General features: G+C 41.1%; 1 protein-coding gene across 3 annotated transcripts in view; it reads right to left on the bottom strand.

Annotated features, from left to right (window-relative positions):
* LOC132821099 (SH2 domain-containing protein 1B-like) overlaps window positions 1–25,732 on the bottom strand; it is a 94,410-nt gene that overhangs the window by 19,988 nt on the left and 48,690 nt on the right. For 2 of the 3 annotated variants that reach the window (XM_060833628.1, XM_060833626.1), the window contains exons 2-3: window positions 14,435–14,659; window positions 12,191–12,254 (exon numbers count right to left, since the gene is read on the bottom strand). In XM_060833628.1, coding sequence (XP_060689611.1) covers window positions 12,191–12,254; window positions 14,435–14,601 — 231 coding nt within the window. In that variant the 5' untranslated portion in view covers window positions 14,602–14,659. Of the gene's footprint in view, window positions 1–12,190; window positions 12,255–14,434; window positions 14,660–15,808; window positions 15,933–25,732 lie in introns of all 3 variants that reach the window. The other variant, XM_060833627.1, reaches the window with a different exon arrangement.

Below are 25,732 nucleotides of genomic sequence, written 5' to 3'. Positions count from 1 at the left end.
TGTAAGTGCTTCATCTGAGGTGTCTGTACCTTGTTCCTCAGCAGTGGAGGAGGTGATAAAGCACCGAGGGCTAGTCTTTTCTTGAAAAAGACCATGTGCCTTACAGCACCAGGGTCCCAGGTTCAATTCCAGTCTTGGGCGACTGTCTGTGTGGAGTTTGCACATTCTTCCCGTGTCTGCGTGGGTTTCTCAGGGTGCTCCAGTTTCCTCCCACAGTACAAAGATGTGCAGGTCAGGTGAATTGGCATTGGTAAATTGCCCATAGTGTTAGGTGCATTAGTCAGAGGCAAAGGGGTCTGGGTGGGTTACTCTTCGGAGAGTTGGTGTGGACTGGTTGGGCCGAAGGGCCTGTTTCCACGCTGTAGGGAATCTAATGTAATCTAGATGCCTCTGGTGCCTACAGGAGAATAAAGTGAAAATGAGTCATGAGATATGGTTGAAGTTTTGGCATGTAAAAATACATTCATACTGTTGGTAATGGGAGAGCAGCACAGCATGTGACGATGAACATTATATTTGGTTTTCAGAATGTGAAGGTCTCTGTATCACTATATGACAGTCAAGGTCCCCTCCCCTCCTAGGGTAAGGATTCTCTCCTTGTAGGGTGTGAGGGGACTAAGGTTGGGCATCGACTACCAATCTTGGCCTTTTCAGTTATGTGGAATGTTTTCTGCTAACGTGAGACAAAGAGGAATTGAGTGAGATGGTGGTGTTTGGCACAGCTATAAATATTGGTGCAGGTGGAGAAAAGGTTGTAAGGTGACATGAAAAGGATGTGCAGACTCCATGGAGGATGAGTAGTCTGGGGGTTCAGGTGCACAACAGCAATTGAGGCCAGATATTACAAGCAGTTGTGAGCCTTTTTAGGAGGTGGGTGCAATAAAGGAGTTGGAGTGATTATAAGGTAGCAGAGAGAAGATGGTATCACTTACCCTTCTGGAGCACACTAGGTCATTAACCTTTTTTCAGCAATGCTGGGCATTCCTCTCAATCGTGGACACTACACTATCCTGAATGGCAACTTCCGACCAGGCTGGTAGGGTCTGGGGTTGTGGTCTCCTCTGATGACCCAGAGGAAAGAGGATGGCCATCCTCACTACCACTATGTCCACAGGACCCCCTGGATCCTGTCAGAAAATAGGGGTACCAACTTGCTTCCACTGGCAATTTGTTCAACATTGCAACTGAAACTGACAGTTTCTGACTTGCAGCAATTGACCTCATGTGTGACTGCAGTTTCAATATAATGCCTGCGTCAGATATCCCAGATGGTCCTGAACGTGCTAAGTATTTTCAATGATTAGATACAGTATAGTGTATGAATGGCATTATAGATATGCGGTCCACACACAATGACACGAGTAACAAAGAATTGTATTAGATAACTTGCTCGAGCTGATGGAGAGTTCTAACACCCAAATCAGGTAAGAGCAAATTCCCTCAGATGCTGGAAGAGTCTAGCTGACATTTCATCAAAGCATCATCCAGCTCTGTTGAAGAGTCATCTAGACTCAAAATATGAGCTTGCTTTCTGTCCATGAATGCTGTCTGACCCGCTGTGATCTCCAGCATTTATTGATTGCTAACATCCAACTCTCCTGAGTTAAGCTTGGATTTTAAATTTTTAAAGAATGGCTTGCTGCTGTAGCCCAAAAACTACTAGGATTTCAGTTAAAACTGCTCCATTTAATTTTGCATCATAATTGTCCAGCACGTTAACAAAAGAATCTTGTAGGCCATCAATCTGATCTGTCACTTAGTAAATGTCTTATAAGTTAAAGGACAGTGCGCTGTGCCACCTAGTTCCCTTGTATAAATATTCAAAAATTATGTAATCTGACATTAGTTTGTAACCAACAGTTTACACTTACATTTAAAAATACAAGCAATATTTTATGTACAGACCAACAACTATCACCTATGTTGTAATAATACAAATTGTCTGGGGTAAAAAGCACAATCATAAATGTTATAAACCTGAAATAAAATGAAAGTACTATTAGGGTTAGTCTGTACATGAAACAGAACTGCAGCTTGAAACAAAAGGGTAGTCTTGATTCCGGCATTGCAAGAGTAAAACCAGCATCATGAGTCCTGCTGCTACAATGTACACATTTGAGCCTAAATGTTCAAATGAGACATGCTACACTGCTGTTATCTGAAGAAAGTTGCTTGTTATAACAAACACGTCCACAACAATGATTCCTCCTCACCCCTTGCTTGCACAACCATTTTATAGAGTGGTTTGTCGGCATAGAGGAGTGGTGCAATAGCGGAAAGTGCACCAATAAATACCAGTAGTCAACATGGGTTCTTACCGGTGATAGTTATCTGAAATGCTCAACAACATATAGCACATGTGGTTTGACCTCTGATTATCCAACTATGTTTAAATATAAGCAAACTTGAAAACAGTCTGTTGTTTCAGTATCTTAGGAGTCCTAATTTTAAATTGCACCAAACTGGTTAAATTGTACAAATATATGTCTAAGTATTTCTATTGCTAATTAAAGTTAAGCTGCAAAATTAATTTATTACATTCATTGTTTTTATTACAGTAGTTTTTCAATATTCAGAAAGAATGATTTAGACCCAATTTGGTGAACTGATTGTTGAAGTTTATAATGTTAACAGCTAGGGTAAAGGAAGCAAATTGCCGTAAATGCTACTGGAAAGCCTGTGTAACCCCTTTCACATCAATTTCTATAGCATATAAGACAAGCTTCGAAGCCTCAAAAAATTCCTCTAAAAATGAGCTTTGACTTATTCAGTAAAATCAAATTAAGAACAGGAGACATTGAGCTCTTTGAGTCAGCTACACTAGTTAAATAAGATCATGGCTGATCTGATTATGATCTCAATCCCGTATTCCTGCATATCCAAGTAAATTTTGACTCCTTTCTAAATGGAAGTTCTATTTACTTCCAACTTGAGGATATTGAATGACTTTCTCTACTACTTTCTGAAGGAGTGTTAAAAAAGCACAACCCTTGGAGAAAAACACTTCCTTATCACTGTTAAAAATGGAAGATCCTTTATTTTTTAAACCCTGTCCCCTTTTCTCTCCCTTAAGGGGAAACATTATTTTGGGCATCCGCCTGGCAAATCCACCCATAAACTTTTATGTCTCAATTTGGGGAAGAAAACAGAGTGAGGGTTAGGAAGAAGTTGGGGAATTTGATGATAAGTTAGATGACCCACGCTAGGTGTTTCTATTTACAATGTAATTTCCTGATTACTGAGTATTGCCAGGAAATTATGGAAAGTGAACAAATTACAATTGCCAATTATAAATATTATATACCTTTTCATCATTGAATTTTGGTTATATCAATAAATTGTGAGCAGCTCCTGCTATGCAATTCTCTGTTCATTCAGAATTCAACGGAAAGAATTCTAAAATGACAAGTTCTTAATGGTGAAGGGCTTTTGCCCGAAACGTCGATTTTACTGCTCCTTGGATGCTGCCTGAACTGCTGTGCTCTTCCAGCACCACTAACCCAAGTTCCTAATGGTGTTTCTTTTAATTTTGAATTTAAGCTGAACAACCAATTTTACTGGTGTGCGATTCAAGTACTAAATCCTAATGATATTGAAATAGAGAAAAAAAATCACCTACCAGGGCACAAATACATATAATTAGACAGTTTGCTTTATTAAACGCAACATGTAGAAGATACTTGTCTGTTTACAAATTCAATTTATAGAAATATTCAATTAACAATAATGGACCACCTGCAGTCTCAGTCACGCAGGTTTAAATTCAAGATTGCTCAATGTGGTTGCCTCAAAAATGTTGCAATTGCTAAAAGCACTTTTGCAGTTGAAAGTAAATTTGAAACTGGATCAGCTTAATGTATTATGAGTTTCAGGAAATCTGTTGTTTTAGGAATAAATTAACTCCAATTTACTCCCAAAGTTAAAAACCGCTTTGGCTTTTAAACAACACCTTTTTGGGAGGGACATCATTCTCTTAAAATTGAAAGGAAAGATAAAGATAACACCCAAGAAACAACGAAAGCAAATTAGTAGGATTATTAGAATAGCTGCAGGTAAAATGTTTTTGCATTCTGTATAATCAGAATAAATATATTCTTACCTTAAAGAAAATTATGTACAGAGGATGCAGCATCTGTGGTTATATAAAGAAGTTAAGGAAAGTATTTAAACTTAAGGAAAAAACATATAGCCGTTGAAAGATGAGTGGAATAACATATGATTAGACAGAATGTACAAAACAGTAGAGAATGACTTAAATGTCAATCATGATAAACAAACTAGAGTTAGTTAGAAATGTAAGAACAGATAGCAAGAGTGCTTACTGGTACATAAAAGGAAAAGACTAAATAATCTGAATGTGGGTCCTCAGACAGTGGTAATAAAGAGTAATAGCAGATAATAAGGAAATGATATTTGAAACGAACAAATATTTTGCTGCTGTGTTCTCTATAGAGGGTACAAAGTGCATTCCAGTAATAACCATAGAGAAGGTAGAAAAAAGAGAGGAGCATAGTGAAATTACAATTACTAGGGAAGTGGTACGAAACAAATCGGTGGTGCAGAATCACAAGTTCTGAATAAAGGTGGACTTAATTCTGAGGTCATAAGAAGGGTAACTAATATAAACATAAATGTCTTGAGGTTGATCTTTTTTCCTAAGAATTACTACATTCAAGAAAAAAATTCATTAGGCTGGAATATAGAAAATATAACCCCTCTATCTGAAAAGGGATAGGCAGAAAACAGGAAATTAAAACCATTTATCTTGATGTCTGTCATAGTGAAAACATTGGAATCTAATTAAAGAAATTACAATTTGGTACTTAGAAAACCTCAAGGTAACCGATTTATTAGATGTCTTTGCAGGAGTAATATGTGCTGTATAAAAGGAAATGTGTCGAAATACTGCACTTGGACATGGTACCAATAGAAGGATTTTGCTGAAAGTAAAAGCTCGTAGTGCATATTAGCATGAACAGAATATTGGCTGACTGACAAAAAGCAAAAGAGCGTGCATAAATGTGTCGTTGTTTGATTAGCAGGATGTAATGAGTGGAGACCCACCTGAGATTGTTCTGAGATCTCAACCTTTTACAATTACATAAATGGCTTGGATGAGTGGAGCAAAGGCACAGTAGCTAAATTCACGAATGATACCAAGATAGGTAAGAAAATATGTTTTGAAGAAGTTAGAAAGGGCTGGAGGTAGGTCCATCGCAATGCAAGGTAGCAAGATAGAATAACTAAACAAAAGGGAAGATGAAAGGACAAAACCAGACATCTGCTTAATTGAATAGTCCATTGTACCTATAAAGGAAGATCAGAGAAATTCTCAAACAGGCCAGGAAAAAGTGAAAGTGATGCCTCATTTAGTGGAAGATCCACGTTGGGTCTAAAGCAGAAGCTGAATATCCACCTGATGGCAGTAATCTTCCAGAGAATATGAACAGGTTCAGGGAGAAAACCAAAGGGAACATCCTCCACAACAGACACTACTGGTGGAGATGACAAAGAGCATGCCAGTGCATTCAAACCAGAGTTACCCATTGTGAGATCAAAGGAACAAGCCAAGTTTCAAAACTCAAATAGCTGAATTGGTTTGATGTAAAGTTCAAAGCAAATGACATGCAGAATACAAGTCCAGACCTACATACCACCTGAAATGGAATGTGGAAGAACGGCTGAATCAAACACATATTGTAGATTAAAGAAAATGGAAGTGTTTCTTGCTCGGACTTCCAATGAGACAAAAAATGAAATGGAACTGTGTACCAGGAACAGCTTTGAGATAAAGTGAGGTGATGTTGATAGAGAGAAAGAGAGAAGTGATAGAGTGCTTGTGTGGATCTTAGCTGTCTGAGGAGCATTCTAAAGAAATTCCAAAGAATTTCATTCTCCACAGATGCTGCACGGCCTGCTGAATGTCTCCTGTGTTTTGTTTTTATTGCAGATTTCTAGCATCTTCAGTATTTTGCTTTTACATAAAATTTAGAACAAAATAGTGAACGCATAAGATTCAGACAGGTAGCACAGACTGAGTGCCAAATCTGTTTGACACTCCTAAATTGGGTTTTTAACCCAAGTTTAAACAAAGAGAGTGAATATGGAATGTCTGCGTACTGATCTCATTCTGACCTTGAAATGGAACTGTAAATCAGAGGGACAACTATTGTGCAGTGTCCATTTTGTCTGCGGAAACGAAATGTCACAACGAAATAAATATAGACTATTGTCTTTGAAATCCATGATTTGGTTTAATACCTGGGACTTTCATGAACTAAAATGGTTTTAAATAGGGAGCAAATCACTTAATTAAAATGGCCACAGACAAGACGTATAAGTTGGCCACTGTTGGGGAATAAATAAATTGTGGAGTGGGAACTCACTCATAGTGGTGCAATTTAGAAGAAAAATGAATTGTGCCACACAAACCTTGAGTTATTGACTTTACTTGTGAGCTCACAGGGAGAGACAAGTTGACCGAATGGTCACAAGTCACTCCAATGAGATATAAAGAGTTATGTGATTATATTATAGGTTACAATCATTTAACAATTAGGAAACTGTTAATTGTAGTACAATGAGTAAGTAGGCACTTTGCCCGATCACTAGCCTCAGTCACATAGTGTCTGGACAGTGCTAGTTAGTAGCTGCTAAGTGTTAGTATTACAATAGATTCTTGTAATAGAAGAACATGTCCATGCTGGGAAAGATTCTGGATTAATGGTGCTGGAAGAGCACGGCAGTTCAGGCAGCATCCGAGGAGCAGTAAAATTGAGGTTTCGGGCAAAAGCCCTTCATTAGAAATACAGGCAGAGTGCCTGAAGGGTGGAGAGATAAATGAGAGGAGGGTGGGGATGGGGAGAAAGTAGCATAGAGTACAATAGATGAGTGGGGGGAGGGGATGAAGGTGATTGGTCAGGGAGGAGGGTGGAGCGGATAGGTGGAAAAGAAAATAGGCAGGTAGGACAAGTCATGGGAACAGTGCTTAGCTGGAAGTTTGGAACTGTTGGAACTCTATGTCCTCGGCAGAGTGCCATAGAGCCATAGAGATGTACAGCATGAAAACAGACCCTTCAGTCCAATCCGTCCATGCTGTCCAGTTATCCCAACCCAATCTAGTCCCACCTGCCAGCATCTGCCATTATCCCTCCAAACCCTTCTGATTCATATGGGAGGGGGAGTTGAAATGTTGGGCCACAGGGTGGTGTGGTTGATTGGTGCGGGTGTCCCAGAGATGTTCCCTAAAGTGCTCGGCTAGGGGGTGTCCAGTCTCCCCAATGTAGTGGAGACTGCATCGGGAGCAGCGGATACAATAAATGATATTGGTAGATGCGCAGGTAAAACTTTGATGGATGTGGAAGACTCCTTTGGATCTTGGATGGAGGTGAGGGAGGAGGTGTGGGCGCAGGTTTTGCAATTCCTGCGGTGGCAGGGGAAGGTGCCAGGATGTGAGGGTGGGTTGTAGGGAGGCGTGGACCTGACTAGGTAGTCACAGAGTGAACGGTCTTTGCGGAAGGCGAAAAGGAGTGGGGAGGGAAATATATCCCTGGTGGTGGGGTCCATTTGGAGGTGGTGGAAATGTCAGCGGATGATTTGGTTTATGCGAAGATTGATAGGGTGGAAGGTGAGCACCAGAGGTGTTCTGTCCTTGTTACGATTTGGAGGGGTGGAGTCTGAGGGCGGAGGTGCGGGATGTGGACAAGATGCGTTGGAGGGCATCTTTAACCATATGGGAAGGGAAATTGCAGTCTCCAAAGAAGGAGGCCATCTGGTGTGTTCTGTGATGGAACTGGTCCTCCTGGGAGCAGTTACGGTGGAGGCGGAGGAATTGAGAATACGGGATGGCATTTCTGCAAGAGGTAGGGTGGGAAGAGGTGTAATTCAGGTAGCTGTGGGAGTCGGTGGGTTTGTAAAAAATGTCGGTGTCAAGTCAGTCATCATTAATGGAGATGGAGAGGTCCAGGAAGGGGAGGGAGGTGTTAGAGATGGTCCAGGTAAATTTTAGGTCAGGGTGGAATGTGTTGGTGAAGTTGATGTTCAACCTCCTCATAAGAGCACGAGGTGGCGCCAATGCAGTCATCAATGTAGCGGAGGAAGAGGTTGGGAGTGATGCAGGTGTAATGTTCTACGTAGCCAACAAAGAGACAGGCATAGCTGGGGCCCATATGGGTGCCCATGGCTACCGCTTTGGTCTGGAGGAAGTGGGAGGATTCAAAGGAAAATTGTTAAGGGTGAGGACCAGTTCAGCCAAACGAATGAGAGTGTCGGTGGAAGGGTACTGTTGGGGACAGTGCCTGAGACCCAGGTTCAATTCCTGACTGTGCGTGGAGTTTGCACGTTCTCCCCGTGTCTGTGTGGGTTTCCTCCGGGTGCTCCAGTTTCCTCACACAGTCCAAAGATGTGCAGGTCAGGTGAATTGGCCATGCTAAATTGCCCGTAGTGTTAGGTAAGGGGTAAATGTAGAGGTATGGGTGGGTTGCGCTTCGGCGGGTCGGTATGGACTTGTTGGGCCGAAGGGCCTGTTTCCACACTGTAAGTAATCTAATCTAAAGACATTGGAAAAGGAAGAAACGGAGGTCCTGGAGGTCCTGGTCATGGTGGATGGAGGTGTAGAAGGGCTGGATATCCATGGTGAAGATGAGGCGTTGGGGGCCGGGGAAACGGAAATCTTGGAGGAGGTGGAGGGCGTGGGTCTCATCTTCACCATGGTTTCCAGCATCTGCAGTCATTGTTTTTACCATGCTGGGAAAGAACTCACTATCAGTGTTAGTACAGCTGCAAGGTCAGCCACTTTACTGAGCCTGGGAACGTACAAACTTAGCAAGCAGATACTAATATGAGATTTAAAATGGATTCCAGACTTTTATTATGTGAAAAGATGGTTGCTTTGGTTATAACAAATCTCCCACAGCCACATTTCACGAAACCAAAAAATTAAGAAGCAGTCTGAGTGGAAATGAACAAATTTCTCTAGGTAGTCAATGCACTCCACCCTCACCCCAAACCCTGGAAAACGTTGGTTTTCAGAAGTACCGAGAAAGTCCTCATCTCCTATCAGGTTTGCACCATCTTCACATGTGAGGAATGAAACATGATTTGCAGAAAGTACTTGTAAGAGTCCATTAATACTATACAACCATATTGTACTTCAAGCAGTATCTTTTAGAGAAACAACAGGGTGGTACAGTGGCTAGCACTGCTGCCTCAGAGGGCCAGCGACCTGGGTTCGATTCCTGCCTTGGGCAACTGTCTGTGTGGAGTTTGCACATTCTCCCCAGGTCTGCGTGGGTTTCCTCTGGGTGCTCTGGTTTCCACCCACAATCTACAAATATGCTGGTCAGGTGAATTGGCCATGCTAAATTACCCATAGTGTATTAGTCAGGAGTAAATATAGGGTAGGGGAATAGGTCTGGGTGGGTTACTCTTCAGAGGGTTGGTGTAGACTTGTAGGGCTGAAGGGCCTGCTTCCATATTGTAGGGGATTATTAGAATTAGAAAAAAAGTAAATGTGTTGCATTTTTGACTGCGGAACTGTAAAAAGCTCTTTCTTCCTCCCAAGCAGAAAATCTAGTGACAACACTAACTGAAAAGAAACATCGGGAAACCAAGATTTGCGGTATGATCTGCTGTTAATGGTCCCTGAAACCAGTTGTGGTAGGTGAACAATTTATACTTTGTCGACATCCAACAGATACTGAACCATATATATTTTAAACTTCCTTTAATTCTGAGCACTATCATTTTTTAACTTTGTACCGCTGTATGCATGAGATTGCTTGAAGACAATATGCTTAATAGGTCTAACTGAGTTTTTCCAGTATTTAGTATGTTTATTGGCTACATTTTAACTGGTGAATGGTACAGCTAAATGCTAAAAAAACGAGTTAAACCTTTGTTGCGACCAATCAAGGAGATTGAAAAGAAGGGAGCCTTTTCACTCCTCTTCACCTTGTCAGACCTTATGAAAAGCCCATAATAGATGCAAAACCAGGTTTTTTTTGCTAAAAATGCTTATAAGCTCATCCCAGAAATAGATTGTGAAGTTGGATGCCTGAAATATGTGTGTTCAATAAATTTTTCCATATACTTAGTCACTTAAATACCAAATGCCAGCTGGATTTATTTGGACTGCTTTATTCTTACACTTAATTTAACACTTAATTTATTTGAACAGATTAATATACTCATGCGGTAAGAAAAGATAAATTAATTACTTTAATTATCAAGGACCAAAATAAATGTTCTTAAAATCTTTGTAACTTTAACTTTGCTTATAGATGAAGAATGTTTGATCATTAAAAAATGTGAGTAAAGAATACCTCCTTTTGGACCACTTCCAGAAACAAATATCTCAAGCACTCCCTGGATTGTAAAATGGGAGAAATTTGGTCTTGTGCTCACAATTTGTATTATGTATTATAATAAACATAATCTTAGCAAAATATTAATTTCAAAAGCATTTTGTCAAAGGGATTAAGATGCTGACTTTGGATAAATGCAAGCACAACCTTTTATGAAGATAGGATAATAATGATCTAATTTCTTCTGTCATCCATAATCTAAATCCATAATTTCTGATAACCTCACGGATGTTCTGTGAATCTGAATATATGGAGAGATAGAGGAACTTAAGGATTTCAATGTTTGTCTGTTTATGTCAACTTTTTCAGTTATAGCATCATACTGATTATATGCAAAGTCCTGTTTTTGAGGCTGGAAAATTGAGTTCAATTTAAGCTGAATAAATTTATACCCCCTAATCTATGTTTTGTGCATCAATAACTGTAATGTGATTGATGAACTGCAGTTTAAGAGAATGGCCTGGATCTTCTGAGAGCTAAAAGCTCGTCAGAAAATTGTCCCTCATTTCTTTGAAAAATAACTTTCTGTGCTACATAGTGCAGTGGAAGTAGGTCAAACAACATTAATTGTATTCTTATCTAAACCATAAAACGTCATTGATGATTTTTTAAAAATGGTATGGCATGTAATTATTTGCAATATTTGTTTTAAGATCATCAATGTTGTAAACATTCAAGAAACTGTATCTGACCATAAACCGATGAGCAGTTTCATGAATTCTAAGGAATTGATTATTGCTGAAAAAAAACATATTATTGTGTAGGACTAGTTGGTTCAGAGAAATAACTAGCAAATTTAAATAGTGCTTTTCATATCTCAGTACATCCCAAAACATTTCACATCTGCATACAGATCTCCTACCTTTTTGGTGTATTTATCAGTTAAATATAATCAATAATGTTAGATAAAGATGACTGGACTACTTCATAAAACAGCCTTACTGTTAGTACACAGAATTTAAAAAAAAATCTTGCACATACATGCACAAATGTGTGAAAGTTACAATATAAATATAAATATGAACCATCAGCACGAGTGTGGGTGGTTTTTAATTTTTTTATTCGCTGCAAAGGACCTACTTGTTGCAGAATATTTTTAAAATACAATCTATATTGCTTGTTTGGTCACTTGCATGCAATAATCAAGCAACATGAAAGTAAAATATTTATTTGTAGAGTGAAAAATATAGGCTGACTATTAAAGCATTCATTGCTGATGAAGGGCATTTGCCTGAAACATTGATTTTCCTGCTCTTTGGATGCTGCCTGACCTGCTGTGCTTTTCCAGCACCACTTTAATCTAGAGTCTATTAAAGCAAGTAGCACGATGTGGCATCATGTCGACTTTATGCAAAAACATAACATTTGAGGCTGGAGAAATGAGTTCATCTTATATGCTGCACAAACTTATACTCTATGATCTATGTTATGTGCACTGGCAACAATGTATCACAGCTTAAGAGAATGGCCTGCATCTCTTGCGAGCTAAAAGCTTGTCAGAAAATTGACTCTCATTTCTTTCCAAACAATTTGCTGTGCTATATACTGCAGTGAAAAGCACGATAATGGGTAGTAGAGTCATAGGTCAAAGAACATTCTCCCCGTGTCTGCGTGGGTTTCCTCCGGGTGCTCCGGTTTCCTCCCACAGTCCAAAGATGTGCGGGTCAGGTGAATTGGCCATGCTAAATTGCCCGTAGTGTTAGGTAAGGGGTAAATGTAGGGGTATGTGTGGGTTGCGCTTCGGCGGGTCGGTGTGGACTTGTTGGGCCGAAGGGCCTGTTTCCACACTGTAAGTAATCTAATCAAAACATTAATTGCATTCTTACCTGAACCACATAACGCCCTTGATGACTTTTCAAAATTCTATATGTATATACAGTTTTTTGAAAGCTAAGCAAGAAAAAAAGGTATTCGTGAGTATCTCTACACCATATTGATTACTAAACTGTAAAATTATTAAATTTATACAATTAGTGTTGAGTGAATTTTATGACGATATATGTTTTGCATCTTTTAAGAGACAGTTAACACTATAAGTCAGAAATCTCTGTTCGACATTGCTGCTAAATCAGGGCTCAACTAGATGTGTGCACAAATGAGAGATTCAGTAATGTTCTGTTAATAATTATTCTGACCTTTTCTATACCTCATATCCATGCCTAATTCAAACCAGTAATGGAGCTTCACTATTTCTGTTTTATAAATCTGTGCTTGTATTCTGCCTTGTAACTTTGGATTTGAGATCCCAACTGATTCAAGAATAAATTGAATTATGATTTTCTCATTCATAAAGTGTTAAATCTTTGCATCTATATCAAGTGATATTAATGAAACCACTTTCACAGAACTACAGTTTATAAGCAGCCTAAATTTTCTGAAACTCTGGCATTCCATAAACCAATTACAGCCATTATATATTATTAGTCAAGATTAGAATGGTGCTGGAAAGGCACAGCAGGTCAGGCAGCATCCGAAGAGCAGGAAAATCACCACCACCAGGGGTATATTTCCCTCCCTACCCCTATCTACTTTCCGCAAAGACCGTTCCCTTCGTGACTACCAGGTCAAGTCCATGCCCCCCAACAATCCACCGACCCCTCCTGGCACCTTCCCCTGTCACCGTAGGAATTGCAAAACCTGCGCCCACACCTCCCCCTTCACCTCCATCCAAGGCCCCAAAGGAGCCTTCCACATTTACTAAAGTTTCACCTGAACTTCCATAAATGTCATTTATTGTATCCGTTGCTCCCGATGCGGTCTCCTTTACATTGGGAGACTGGACGCCTTCTCGCAGAGCGCTTTAGGAAACATCTCTGTGACACCAACACCAATCAACCCCACTGCTCAGTGGCTGAACATTTCAACTCCCCATCCCACTCTGCCGAGGACATGGGCCTCCTCCACTGCCACTCCCTTACTGCCCGACATTTGGAGGAAGAACGCCTCATCTTCCGCCTTGGAACACTTCAACCCCTGGTCATCCATGTGGATTTCACCAGTTTCCCCTCCCTCACCTTACCCCAGTTTCGACCTGCCAGCTCAGCACCGTCCTCATGACCTGTCCTACCTGCCAATCTTTCTTCCCACCTATCTGCTCCACCCTCCTCTCCGACCTATCACCTTTATCCCCACTTCCATCCACCTAATGCACTCTTAGCTACCTTCTCCCCAGCCCCATCCCCTTCCCATTTATCTCTCCACCCCACAGGCTCCCAGCCTCATTCCAGATAAAGGGCTTTTGCCCAAAATGTGATTTTTCTGCTAGTCGGATGCTTTTCCAGCACCACTCTAATCTTGACTCTGATCTGCAGTCCTCACTTTCGCCTATTATATATTCTTACTGGATTCACACTACAGCCTAAAACCACCCACAAGTCTGATAATGAATGCATATTTCTTCAAATTAATAAACTCCTTTCCTCCAAAAAGAATACAGCATTCAACGCCAAAACCACATTTACATATAACATATTTTCAACCAAAACAATATTATCATTAATTGCAAGAGCATTTATTTTGAATTCTGTAATTTCAAAATGAAGAACAGTTCACAGGAAAGAATACACTCCTTTATTACTTTTTTAAAGAAGTATAACATGATTTTCTGGATTGTCAACTCTCTGTCCTTCTCTGTCTTGTCATCTTTAGTAGATTTATGATAGAGAGAGAAAAATGAATTTGTAAGAAAATGGAGACAAAAAACATTAGGCCACATGATAAATTAATTCTTATAAAAGAATTGTTATGCATCTAAGTATAAATTATTAAAAGTGATGAACTGAGACATGCAAAGCAGAAGAGTCTCAGATTTAACTCCCAATGCTGAATTAGTTGACCTGAGCTGAAGTGTTATTATGTCTTCAAATTGCAAGAGAATGAGCAAATTGGTCAGTGATCTTATTTTTGATCAATAACTAATGTACGTAGCAGAAATATTAGTTGAAGACAAACAAGAGTTTGGCACATTTTTCTGTTTCCTTTGGAAATTTATAGTTTATTGGAAAATATATTTGACTTTTTCTTAATAATGAACCTGTAAGTAAAACTCATGTTGTTGCACTGGTACTTACAAGACACTGAGGCATAAAGCATTTGGGATGGTCTCACTCTCTCGCAGTAGATAACTTCCATCTGTTCCCTTGGCTGCAAATAAAACTTCACAGGCCTTTTTGCTGATGTTTCCATGAAAATATGGGAGTGATGCCACAGCAGACATTTGGCCCAGCTTTTTTCTCATATCTTCACTTCCATTCACATTTGAAATCTTGGTCTTTGTCCCGAAAGCCTAATATGAACTAGTGAATAAGAAAGAATAAAAATAATAATTTATTATTTTGTAACAAGCAAGATGAAGGACTACTAATGAAGATCTAAGTTTGTGAATTTAATTCAAAAAGCATAGCTTAAATCACAAGTACTGAAATATCACTATGAGATATTGGTTTGAGGATAAAATCAGATTATGGAGGAATGCTGGCTAGGATTCTGGTTGCAACTTCCCTTCCCACGTGGTTGACGATGCCCTCTAGCATATCTCCTCCACTTCACGCACCATGTCCTTGAACCCCACCCATCCCAACGCAACAAGGACAGAACCCCACACCCCCAACCCGGTCCTCACCTTCCACCCAACCAACCTCCGCATACATCATATCATGCTCCACCACCTCAAAACAGACTCCACCACTAAAGGCATATTTCCCTTCCTACCCTTATCAGCATTCCAAAGAGCCCATTCTCTCCGTGGCTCCCTTGTCAGGTCCAAGATCCCCTCACCAGCCCACACCCCGCTCCTCGAACTGCAGGAAGTGCAAAAGTTGTGTCCACACCACTCCCCTCATCTCCATCCAAGGCCCCAAGGGATTCTTCCACATCCATCAGAAATTTACTTGTACCTCAACCAATGTCATCCACCTGGTGTGGTCTCCTCTACATCGGGGAGACAGGATGCCTTCTTGCTGATTGTTTCAGAGAACATCTCTGGGACACCCGCACCCACCAACCCCACCACACCATTGCTGAACACTTCAACTCCCCCTCCCACTCTGTCAAGAACATGCAGGTCCTGGGCCTCCTCCACTGCCAAACCATTACCACCCGACGCCTGGAGGAAGAATACCTCATATTCCACCTTGGGACCCTGCAACCACACAAGATAAATGTGGATTTCAACAGCTTTCTCATTTCCCCTTCCCCCCACTTTATTCCAGTCCCAAGTCTCCAACTCAGCACCGCCGTCCAGACCAGTCCATAACTACCCCCATTGACCAATCACCTTCTTCCTCACCTTCATCCACCTATGGCTTTCTCAGCAATCTTCCCCACCCCACCCAACCCCACCCCCTCCTCCAATTTATCTCTCAGCCCTGGCCCACAAGCCTCATTCCCGATGAAGGGCTTATGCCCGAAAGATCGATTCTCCTGCTCCTCGGATGCTGCCTGACCTGCTGTGCTTTTCCAACACCACACTCTTGACTCTGATCTCCAGCATCTGCAGTTCTCACTTTCTCCTATGATTCTGTTAGACCAACGGGTATCTTGCCCACTGATCGGAGAACTCCTGTTTTCCTATGGGGAAAACACAATGGAATCAAAAGTAGGCATTTAAGTGGTCACAAATGAACTCTTGGTTGAGTTCCTGGTCAGGGGAGTCCCTCGCAGCATGAGCTGCCAGCCAATCATTGACTGGTTGTTCCATTCCTTTTAGTTCCAGTTGGAGTGGAGACTGGTATTTTAGCTGCCAGATGCTCAGGATCATCGTAGCACCCAAGACCAAAGATGAGTCAGGGTTGGAACTGTGGAGTAAGGATTGAAGGTGGATAAGGATTTATGTCACTTTCAGCAGCCATTCCCTGATGAGGGCACAATCTCTTGAATGAACACCACAACTGTGTAGGCGGAACAGGCTCACTAACCCATCCGCAACCTAGGATGTCCCAGACAGGGACTCCTGAGCAGCTTCCTGTGGGTTGGGAAACTATGTGGCTCCCATTTAATCCCTGAGGCAACATAAACCACAGTGGGCTCAGGAATAATGGGATGTCTAGGCATTTAGGAGTGGTGTTTTGTCCTTGTCCAGAGACTAATGTGAGTCTATCCCTCTATTAACAGAAAAAAAAGGTTGTAAATAGGTACAAGTTATCAATTCAATAGCGATACAAACAGGTGAAGTAGATGTAATGCATTTGAGGTTTGGGTTTTGACAGCTATCCTAATTTGGTGATTGTATACCCATCAGCAGAGATACACATTGCATTTGTTTAACAACCTGGTTGCCTGGTTGCCACATTCAACATCACCACACAATCACTATTAGGTGTTTTCCAAACTCTTTATGCATGATTGTGTCTGAGCTTGCTTCTCTGCCTTTACTATGCAGCACCATAATCAGCAGTGATGCCATAGGATCTGGGCTGGTTGCTTACTATAGAATCTTTTATTTGGACTTTGATAATTCACTCATAATGTATTTCTTTCATTCTGATCTATCTTGAAGAATGTTCATGTTTCTTAAAACAATTTTTAAAAATTAGTTACTTGACATGTTGGTGAGCTCATTATCAGTTTGTAGCATATCATTTTAATGGCTAGTGATTTGCTTCAATGGTGAATTTCTTGATAAATAAGAATGTGTATATCACATGATGTTGACTACGAGAGCTAATTTCTCACATTCTAAATTGGGATAGTTGGTTTACACAGATCATCATGTTTTGGAATCAAATGCAATAAGTTTCTCATCTTGCCAGTATTGCATATCTGGGCTTTTTTGTGATGCACCCATTTTGAGAATCCTGACTTTCTTGGGTTTGTAGAATTATAATAGGTAAGTTTTTTTCGTCAGAACCTAATTGAGAGGATAGAAATCGGCACACAAATGGATGTTCTCCTTAAGCAAATCTCAGCAGAGAATCCTTGCTCACAAAGTTAGGTATTTATTTGAAAATGAAACTTATAAATCTGAAGCATTGTGACAAATCCTCCTTATCCTGTAGAGTCAGCATTTGTTAAATATCCTTGATCTTATTAGGATCTGGCCAAATCAGTGTAAACAGACCCAGAGAACTATATTCAGCTGATATTGACCTGATATTCTACGCTTTAAAGTACTATCACACTTCTGTCATCAGTAGGTGAAAGTTAAAGTCATAACTCTGTCTTTGTTTTACCCATGACTGCAATATCGTCAACTATGCCAATGCAATCAAGTATATTTGCAATAATCCAATCCATGTGCTGCTGAATTGCGTTTTGGCTGATTGGTGGACCAAATAGTAACTGTTGAAAACTGTCTATTCAAATGAAGTCTTAAATGTCATGAGCTCTTCACATTCTTCTTTTAAATGATCAGTGGCCAGGTCCTGCTCTGGAAAATCTAGTATTTAATCTTGGAGCATCAGTATTTATGTGGGCACCTTTATGCTAAAAAATTGAGGTGACTTATTTCTAGTCATGCTCTTATGGATGCTGTCTTTCTTTAAAAAAATGTGATGGGACTATATCAACCTGTGGTGGTGGACCTTCCAAATTATGCCTCATTTGGCTCCATCTCATTCAGTTCCCTTTAAGCTTTCAAAACTCCTGCTCTAAAAAAGCTGGGAAGTATTATCTTAAGATGTTGTGTCCCTGACTTGGTCAGTGTAAAATTCAAATTGCTCCTCCTTTGTGAACAGGGTTTTTGTAGCTGCTGTTGGAGAAACAGTTATTTATGTATCAACTGTTGGAAGCAGAGAATCTAGCTTTCCAGCTGGGTGGAGTCATATCAAGGGGATTCTGTTAGAACTCAAGAATTCACTTCAGCTTTTTTTTAAATTGGGCATTCTTAGATTTTTTTTCATTTGAGTGAACTTAATTTTTAATCAAAATTAGTTCTGTTTTATTGGTAATCATTGCTCTATAGACAGATCTGGACAACGGTCTGTACAGACAGAAATGAATGCTGCTTAAAGGTGAGGGAGCCTCCCATTCCTGGAATTCTCTGTGTCCAAAGCTGTTGGCTGGTTGGCTTCCATAAATTTCCATACAGCCCTAATGAAGATATGTTCTTTTTAGATACCTACTGCTGCTTCGGTAGTGTGAGTTAACCTTCAAAATAGTGTTTTACTTGATGTGGCAATGCTTATGGTATCTCTTGTAACATAAGAAATGTTCAATGGATATTATGATGTTGAAGAATCAAATAGATATTAAGTACATCAAATGATAATGTACAAAAATTGAATTAATGCCTGGGCTAACATTAACCTATTCTGTTACAACAGACCAGCATGCTTCCGACAGAGTGTCATGCCTCAAGTGATCTGAGGTGCCAGGACCAACGCTGTCTCAGAGAGAGTGCAGAATGTTCTCAAGGGGGAGAGTGGCCAGCAAGAGGTCATTGTCCACATTCGAACCAAATGACATAGGAAGGGAAAATGTTGAGATTCTGAAGGGAGATTACAGAGAGTTGGGCAGAAATTTATGAAGGAGGTCCTTGAGAGTAGTAATATCTGGATGACTCCCAGTGCTACGAGCTAGTGAGGGCAGGAATAGGAGGATAGAGCAGATGAATGCATGGCTGAGGAGCTGGTGTGTGGGAGAAGGATTCACATTTTTGGACCATTGGAATCTCTTGTGGGGTAGAAATGACTGTACAAAAAGGACGGATTGCACCTAAATTGGGAGGAGACTAATATACTGACTGGGAAATTTGCTCGAGCTGCTTGGGAGGATTTAAACTAGTAAGGTGGGGGGGGTGGCACCCAGGGAGATAGTGAGGAAAGAGATTAATCTGAGACTGGTACAGTTGAGAAAAGAAGCAAGTCAAACATTCTGGGCAGCCAGGGACAAGGTAGGACCTATAAATTAAACTGCAATTTATTCCAATGCAGGGGGCCTAACAGGGAAGGCAGATAAACTCGGGGCATGGTTAGGTATAGGGAATGCTAGATGACTAAAGAAACTGAGGGTTTGGTTAAGAAAAAGAAGGAAGCATATGTCAGGTATTAACAGGATAGATCGAGTGAATCCTTAGAAGAGTATAAAGGAAGTAGGAGTATACTTAAAAGGGCAAAAAGGGGACATGAGATATCGCTGACAAATAGAATTAATGAGAATCCAAAGGGTTTTTACAAATATATATTTTTTACAAATACAAATGTGCGTGTGTGTGTTTATGTATTATATATATATATAAATAAGGTCTGCTTTTCAAGACCATAGTATAATTGGTGTATCTGTTTCATTTGTTAATAAAAGTACATTTTAAAAACTCTGACGAACTTTTTTTCCGTTCTTTCTTGCCTCAGTGTGAATGAGCTTTATTAGTACTGCTTACAGTTGTTACAACAAGGTGAGGAGAATCGCAGCTCCCCTCATTTTAAACCCCTCAATAACAACCATTTTTTAAGTTAAAAATCACACAATACCAAGTTATAGTCCAACAGGTTTAATTGGAAGCAAACTAGCTTTCGGAGTGACGCTCCTTCATCAGGTGATAGTGAAGGGCTCGATCGTAACACAGAATTTATAGCAAAAATTTACAGTGTGATGTAACTGAAATTATACATTGAAAAATTGATTGTCTGTTAAGCCTTTCATCTATTAGAATACAGTGATAGTTTCACTTCTTTCATGTGTAAATCACAACCCTTTTTTTTGAAGTTGCATTCTCGGGTTAGCTACTAACAATGGTGATAATTAGACAATACGACCATTTTTTTATTTATCTTTTGCATGCAGCTATCACATTTCAATTAATATTAGCTAACACAATCAAAAATGAAGGAGAGCAAATTTCAAGATTTGCTTGAATGGAGTGGAGTTTCATTATCTACTACTACCCCAGAAGAATATAACATCCAACCAACAACCTCACACACAAAACAGAAGTAAAGGATTTACAAAGAAAGTGGGGGATGGGGTGGAAGATAAAAGCAGTGGCAGTTTACAATGTTTAGAGACTTTGTGGTGTGGCAATGAAACCAGAGTCTACATCTTCAGGTGCAACACACTTTCAGATACCTTTTATTTCTCAGTCCACTGTGGTTTATCTAAGTTGTTTCTTTCTGGTGGTTGTGTGCTGTTTGAGTTTGAGACTGAAACTGAGAAATGATTTGGAGATGCTGGTGTTGAACTGGGGTGGACAAAGTTAAAAATCACACAACACCAGTTTATAGTCCAACAGATGCTTCATGAAGGAGCGTCGCTCCAAAAGCTAGTGTGCTTCCGATTAAACCTGTTGGACTATAACCTGGTGTTGTGTGATTTTTAACTTTGAAACTGAGAAAGAAAGTGAATATGACTCTATGACTCTAAGAGGGAGAAGAGGAAAAGCTTCCCATATTCTTTCTGTTGTCTTTTCATGCTGCTTTCTCCCTCTGTTTTGTTACACATGGCAAACTTCAGAAATGTGATTCATTTTTATATTTCATTCCAATCTCTATTATCTTTTTTGTAAATGAGCAAGCTTTCATCTCTAATATACGAAGTTAACCCGCAAGTGTGAGTAAAAAAAAATTCTTGACAACTCGTGGGCGGCATGGTGGCACAGTGGTTGGCACTGCTGTCTCACAGCGCCAGAGACCCGGGTTCATTTCCTGCCTCAGGCAACTGACTGTGTGGAGTTTGCACATTCTCCCCGTGTCTGCGTGGGTTTGCTCGGTTTCCTCCCACACTACACAAATGTGCAGGTTAGGTGAATTGGCCATGCTAAATTGCCCGTAGTGTTAGGCAAAGGGGTAAATGTAGGGGAATGGGTGTGGGTGGGTTGCGCTTCGGCGGGTCGGTGGGGATTTGTTGGGTCGAAGGGTCCGTTTCTACACTGTAAGTAATCTAATCACAAAAGTTTCTGTGTCTTTTGATTCAAGTGGCAATTTCAAGGCAGCCAGATTCATGTATTGGATGTGGATTGCCATGGCTCATTGTGTGATCACAACAGTTACTCTAGATCAGCAGTGGCCTTCTTAATACCAATTTCAGTTCATTAAAATTTCAGGTATTAAAGTAAAATGATGAAAGTTTAATATTGAAAGTCTATTTTTATCATATTACACGTCTTTCAAATGTTCAACAAAGTTTATGTTTTAGATGACTGAAGTTGTGAGGAAGGGTCACTTGACCTGAAATGTTAACTTTGATTTCTCTCCACAGCTGCTGCCAGGCCTATTGAGCTTTTTCAGCAATTTGTGTTTTTGATTCTAGTTTACAGCATCCATAAGTTCTCACGTTTTTTTTCCCCAAGACCTCTCTCCTGCTTATATCACTCACTCTCCATTGTCTGTTCTGCTTACCTTTCTATCATATCTGTCCTATATACCCTGTGTTCACTTATCACCTAATTATACTTCTCTGTCTTTTGAAATCTCATATTCACAATAATAATCTGTAGGCATTGATCTAGACTGAAAAAACAAACAAACAATATTATTTTTAAGTTTCTCAATAGGTTATTTTTCAAAGCTGAACAAATGGGTAAAATTAGAATTCACATTCCAGCATTTCTTCATTGGGTGATTAGTAAACAAATGTAAGGAACAATAATTAGAGTCATAAAGTCATAGAGATGTACAGCATGGAAACTGACCCTTCAGTCCAACTCATCCATGCCGACCAGATATCCCAACCCAATCTAGTCCCACCTGCCAGCACCCAGCCCATATCCCTCCAAACCCTTCCTATTCGTATGTCCATCGAAATGCCTCTTAAATGTTGCAATTGTACCAGCCTCCACCACATCCTCTGGCAGCTCATTCCATACACGTACTACCCTCTATGTGTAAAAGTTTCCCCTTAGGTCTCTTTTATATCTTCCCCCTCTCACCCTAAACCTTTCCCCTCTAGTTCTGGACTCCCCGACCCCAGGGAAAAGCCTTTGCCTATCCATGCCCCTCATGATTTTGTAAACATCTATAAGGTCACCCCCCAGCCTCCAATGCTCCAGGGAAAACAGTCCCAGCCTGTTCAGCCTCTCCCTATAGCTGAAATTCTCCAACCCTGGCAACATCCTTGTAAATCTTTTCTGAACCCTTTCAAGTTTCACAACATCTTTCTGATAGGAAAGAGACCAGAACTGCACGCAATATTCCAACAGTAGCCTAACCAATGTCCTGTACAGCCACAACATGACCTCCTGACTCCTGTATTCAATACTCTGACCAATAAAGGAAAGCATACCAAACGCCTTCTTCACTATCCCGTCTACCTGCGACTCCACTTTCAAGGAGCTATGAACCTGCACTCCAAGGTCTCTTTGTTCAGAAACACTCCCTGAGGACCTTACCATTAAGTGTATATTGATAAGAAAGAATCTTAAGAAAACCTTGTGTGTGTCTTGAGTTGATATTAGTACTGATCTTCTGTGAGGACAAGTTTAAAATGGTCTTTAAAAACTCCTAGTTTCAAACTATGATGAAATTTTTGTACATGTCCAAATTATGCTCACAGTGGATCAGAGCATCTAACACAACGTCTCAAATTATTAATGAAACAGGCTTGAATTGGAGACGCTGGTTTTGTACTGGGGTGTACAAAGTTAAAAATCACACAACACCAGGTTATAATCCAACAGGTTAGTTTGGAAGCACTAGCTTTTGGAGCACTGTACCTTCATCAGGTGGTTGTGGAGAATACGACTATAAGACACAGAATTTATAGCAAAAGTTCACAGCGTGATGTAACTGAAATTAGTCTCTCATCTTTTAAAGTGACCATGTTGGTTTCAGTTCAATGAAACAGGCAGCAGTAATTGATTACCTACTTTGCTCCAAATGTTCTCATGTTCCTCCTTATCTCAATGTAAAAGATATGTTAAAAGTAATGTCTGCCTAAAATTTAAAGGTTTTTTTCATGTAGAATTATTATTTATTTGTAATTAAAATATCCAGCTCTAAAAATGTTGATGCCATGTATTAAAAAGATTGTTTTTTTCTCATGATGCAAAACAAACTTCCATTACAAAAACAAATGACGAGAAGCAGCGTAGGCAGAAGGTCCCCTTCCATGACAATACTTTGTAACTGGTTCTGCAAAATGGGATGGTCTGTGTGGGGAAACCCTCAGGATTCTGTAGGTTAGAGACAAAATAAACAGAGGGAAGCTGTATATTTAGCTCTGTTGCATTTGGATTAAATTAGAATGTAATTGTTGGTATCAAGGGTCTGTGTTCTCTTCATGAAACGTTCTTCCCAGACCCTCATGGAAGACATGACTTGAATGGAAATGTTTCTGTCCTGCTTCTGGAGGACACATTCCAATTTTCAATAAGTAATACATTTCCACAAAATTCATTCATACAACAGAAGGCAAAGAGCCGTATTGCAGTTCATATTTAAGTTTACATAGCATACTGCTGACAGAAAGATCTCCTCTAGAGGAGGGGCAAGGAGCTACTATTGAAGGAGTGTTGTTGGAAGCCTTTTTTTATTTCAAAAATATACTTTATTCATAAAATAATTTGATGGTCTGTACAGTTGGTCATACCATACATACGTAAACATTTACGTACAGAGATCAGAATTTATCATTTTTATATACAGGTCTGTACATTTATCAATCATATGTCCATATATTTAGCTGAGGCGTCAGCAGAGCCCAAATGACTGCGTGGACCCTCTGTTCTTCTTAGGCAGGCAGATGTTACACGGTGGTCATTCCCCACCGCGCCTTGGCGGCAGCTGCCCCAAGCTTCAGCGCGTCCCTCAACACGTAGTCCTGGACCTTGGAATATACCAATCTGCAACACTCAGTCAGAGTCAACTCCTTCAGCTGGAAGATAAACAGGTTTCGGACCGCCCAGAGAGCGTCCTTCGCCGACTTGATGATCCTCCAGGCACGGCTGATGTTCGTCTCGGTGTGCATCCCGGGGAACAGACCGTAGAGCACGGAGTCCCGCGTCAAGGCGCTGCTCGGAACGAACCTCGACAAGCACCGCTGCATTCCTCTCCAGACTTCCTCTGCATAGGCACATTCCAGAAGGAGGTGTGTGACAGTCTTGTCCCCCCCGTGGCCACTTCGAGGGCAACATGAGGTGCGGCTGAGAGTCCGGGAGTGCATGAAGGATCTCACAGGCAGAGCTCTTCTCACCAATAGCCAAGCCATGTCTTGGTGCTTGCTGGAAAGTTCTGGCAATGAGGCATTCTGCCAAATGGCTTTGACAGCCCGCTCAGGAACCGCTCGATAGGATCCGCCCTCTCCTTTTCCCAAAGGGTCTCAAGGACACTATGTGCTGACCACTTCCTGATGGACTTGTGGTCAAAGGTATTTTTCTTCATAAACTTCTCCACGAAGGACAGGTGATACGGAACAGTCCAACTACTTGGAGCGTTCCGTGGCAGCGAGGCCAGGCCTATCCTTCGCAACACCGGGGACAGGTGGAACCTCAGTATGTAGTGACACTTGGCGTTTGCGTACCGGGGATCCACGCACAGCTTGATGCATCCACACACAAAGGTGGCCATCAGGGTGAGGGTGGCGTTGGGTGTATTTTTTTCCCCTGTTGCCCAGATCTTTGTACAATGAGTCCCTTCGGACCCGGTCCAACTTTGACCTCTGTATAAATTGGAAGTTGGCCCGGGTGACTGCAGCGGCACAGGTTCTGGGAATAGACTAGACCTGTGCCACATATAACAGCAATGACAGTGCCTCACACCTGATGACCAGGTTTTTTCCCACAATGGAGAGCGACTGTAGCTTCCACTTTCTGCCTCACTTTGCTGATACGCTCCTCCCAAGACTTGATGCACGCCCCAGCCCCCCCCGAACCAAATGCCCAGTGGTCGGTCCTGACGGTGAAGGGGATCGAGGATTGGTCGGCCCAGTTCCCAAAGAGCATGGCCTCGCTCTTGCCTCGGTTTACCTTAGCTCCCAAGGCCCATTCAAACTGGTCACATATGCACATGAGTCTGCGCATGGACAGCGGATCCGAGCAGAAAACGGCCATGACATCCATGTACAGGGAGGCCTTGACCTGCAGGCCTCCATTGCCAGGAATAGTCACCTCTCTCAGGCTGGCATCCTTCCTGATGGACTCGACAAATGGGTCTATGCAGCACACAAACAAGGCAGGAGAGAGAGGGGGCCCTGCCTGACTCCAGATCTGACTGGGAAGCTATCTGATTCCCACCCATTGATTGAGACTGCACTGACAATGTTGGTGTAGAGTAGTCTGATCCAATTGCAGATTTCCTCCCCAAAGCCCATTTTGGAGAGACTATCTCTCATATACCTGTGTTATATCCTGTCAATGGCTTCCTCCTGGTCCAGGCTGATAAGGCAGGTGTCAAATCCTCTGTCCTGCACATAGGCAATCGTGTTCCTAAGGAGTATGAGACACTCAGCGATCTTCCTGCCCAGTACAGCACAGGTTTGGTCAGGGTGAATCACCGACCCCA

The sequence above is a fragment of the Hemiscyllium ocellatum genome, chromosome 12 (assembly GCF_020745735.1).
Source record: "Hemiscyllium ocellatum isolate sHemOce1 chromosome 12, sHemOce1.pat.X.cur, whole genome shotgun sequence".
NCBI lineage: Eukaryota > Metazoa > Chordata > Chondrichthyes > Orectolobiformes > Hemiscylliidae > Hemiscyllium > Hemiscyllium ocellatum.
The sequence above is the reverse complement of the archived record's forward strand: the minus strand, read 5'-3'. Positions and strand labels throughout refer to the sequence as shown.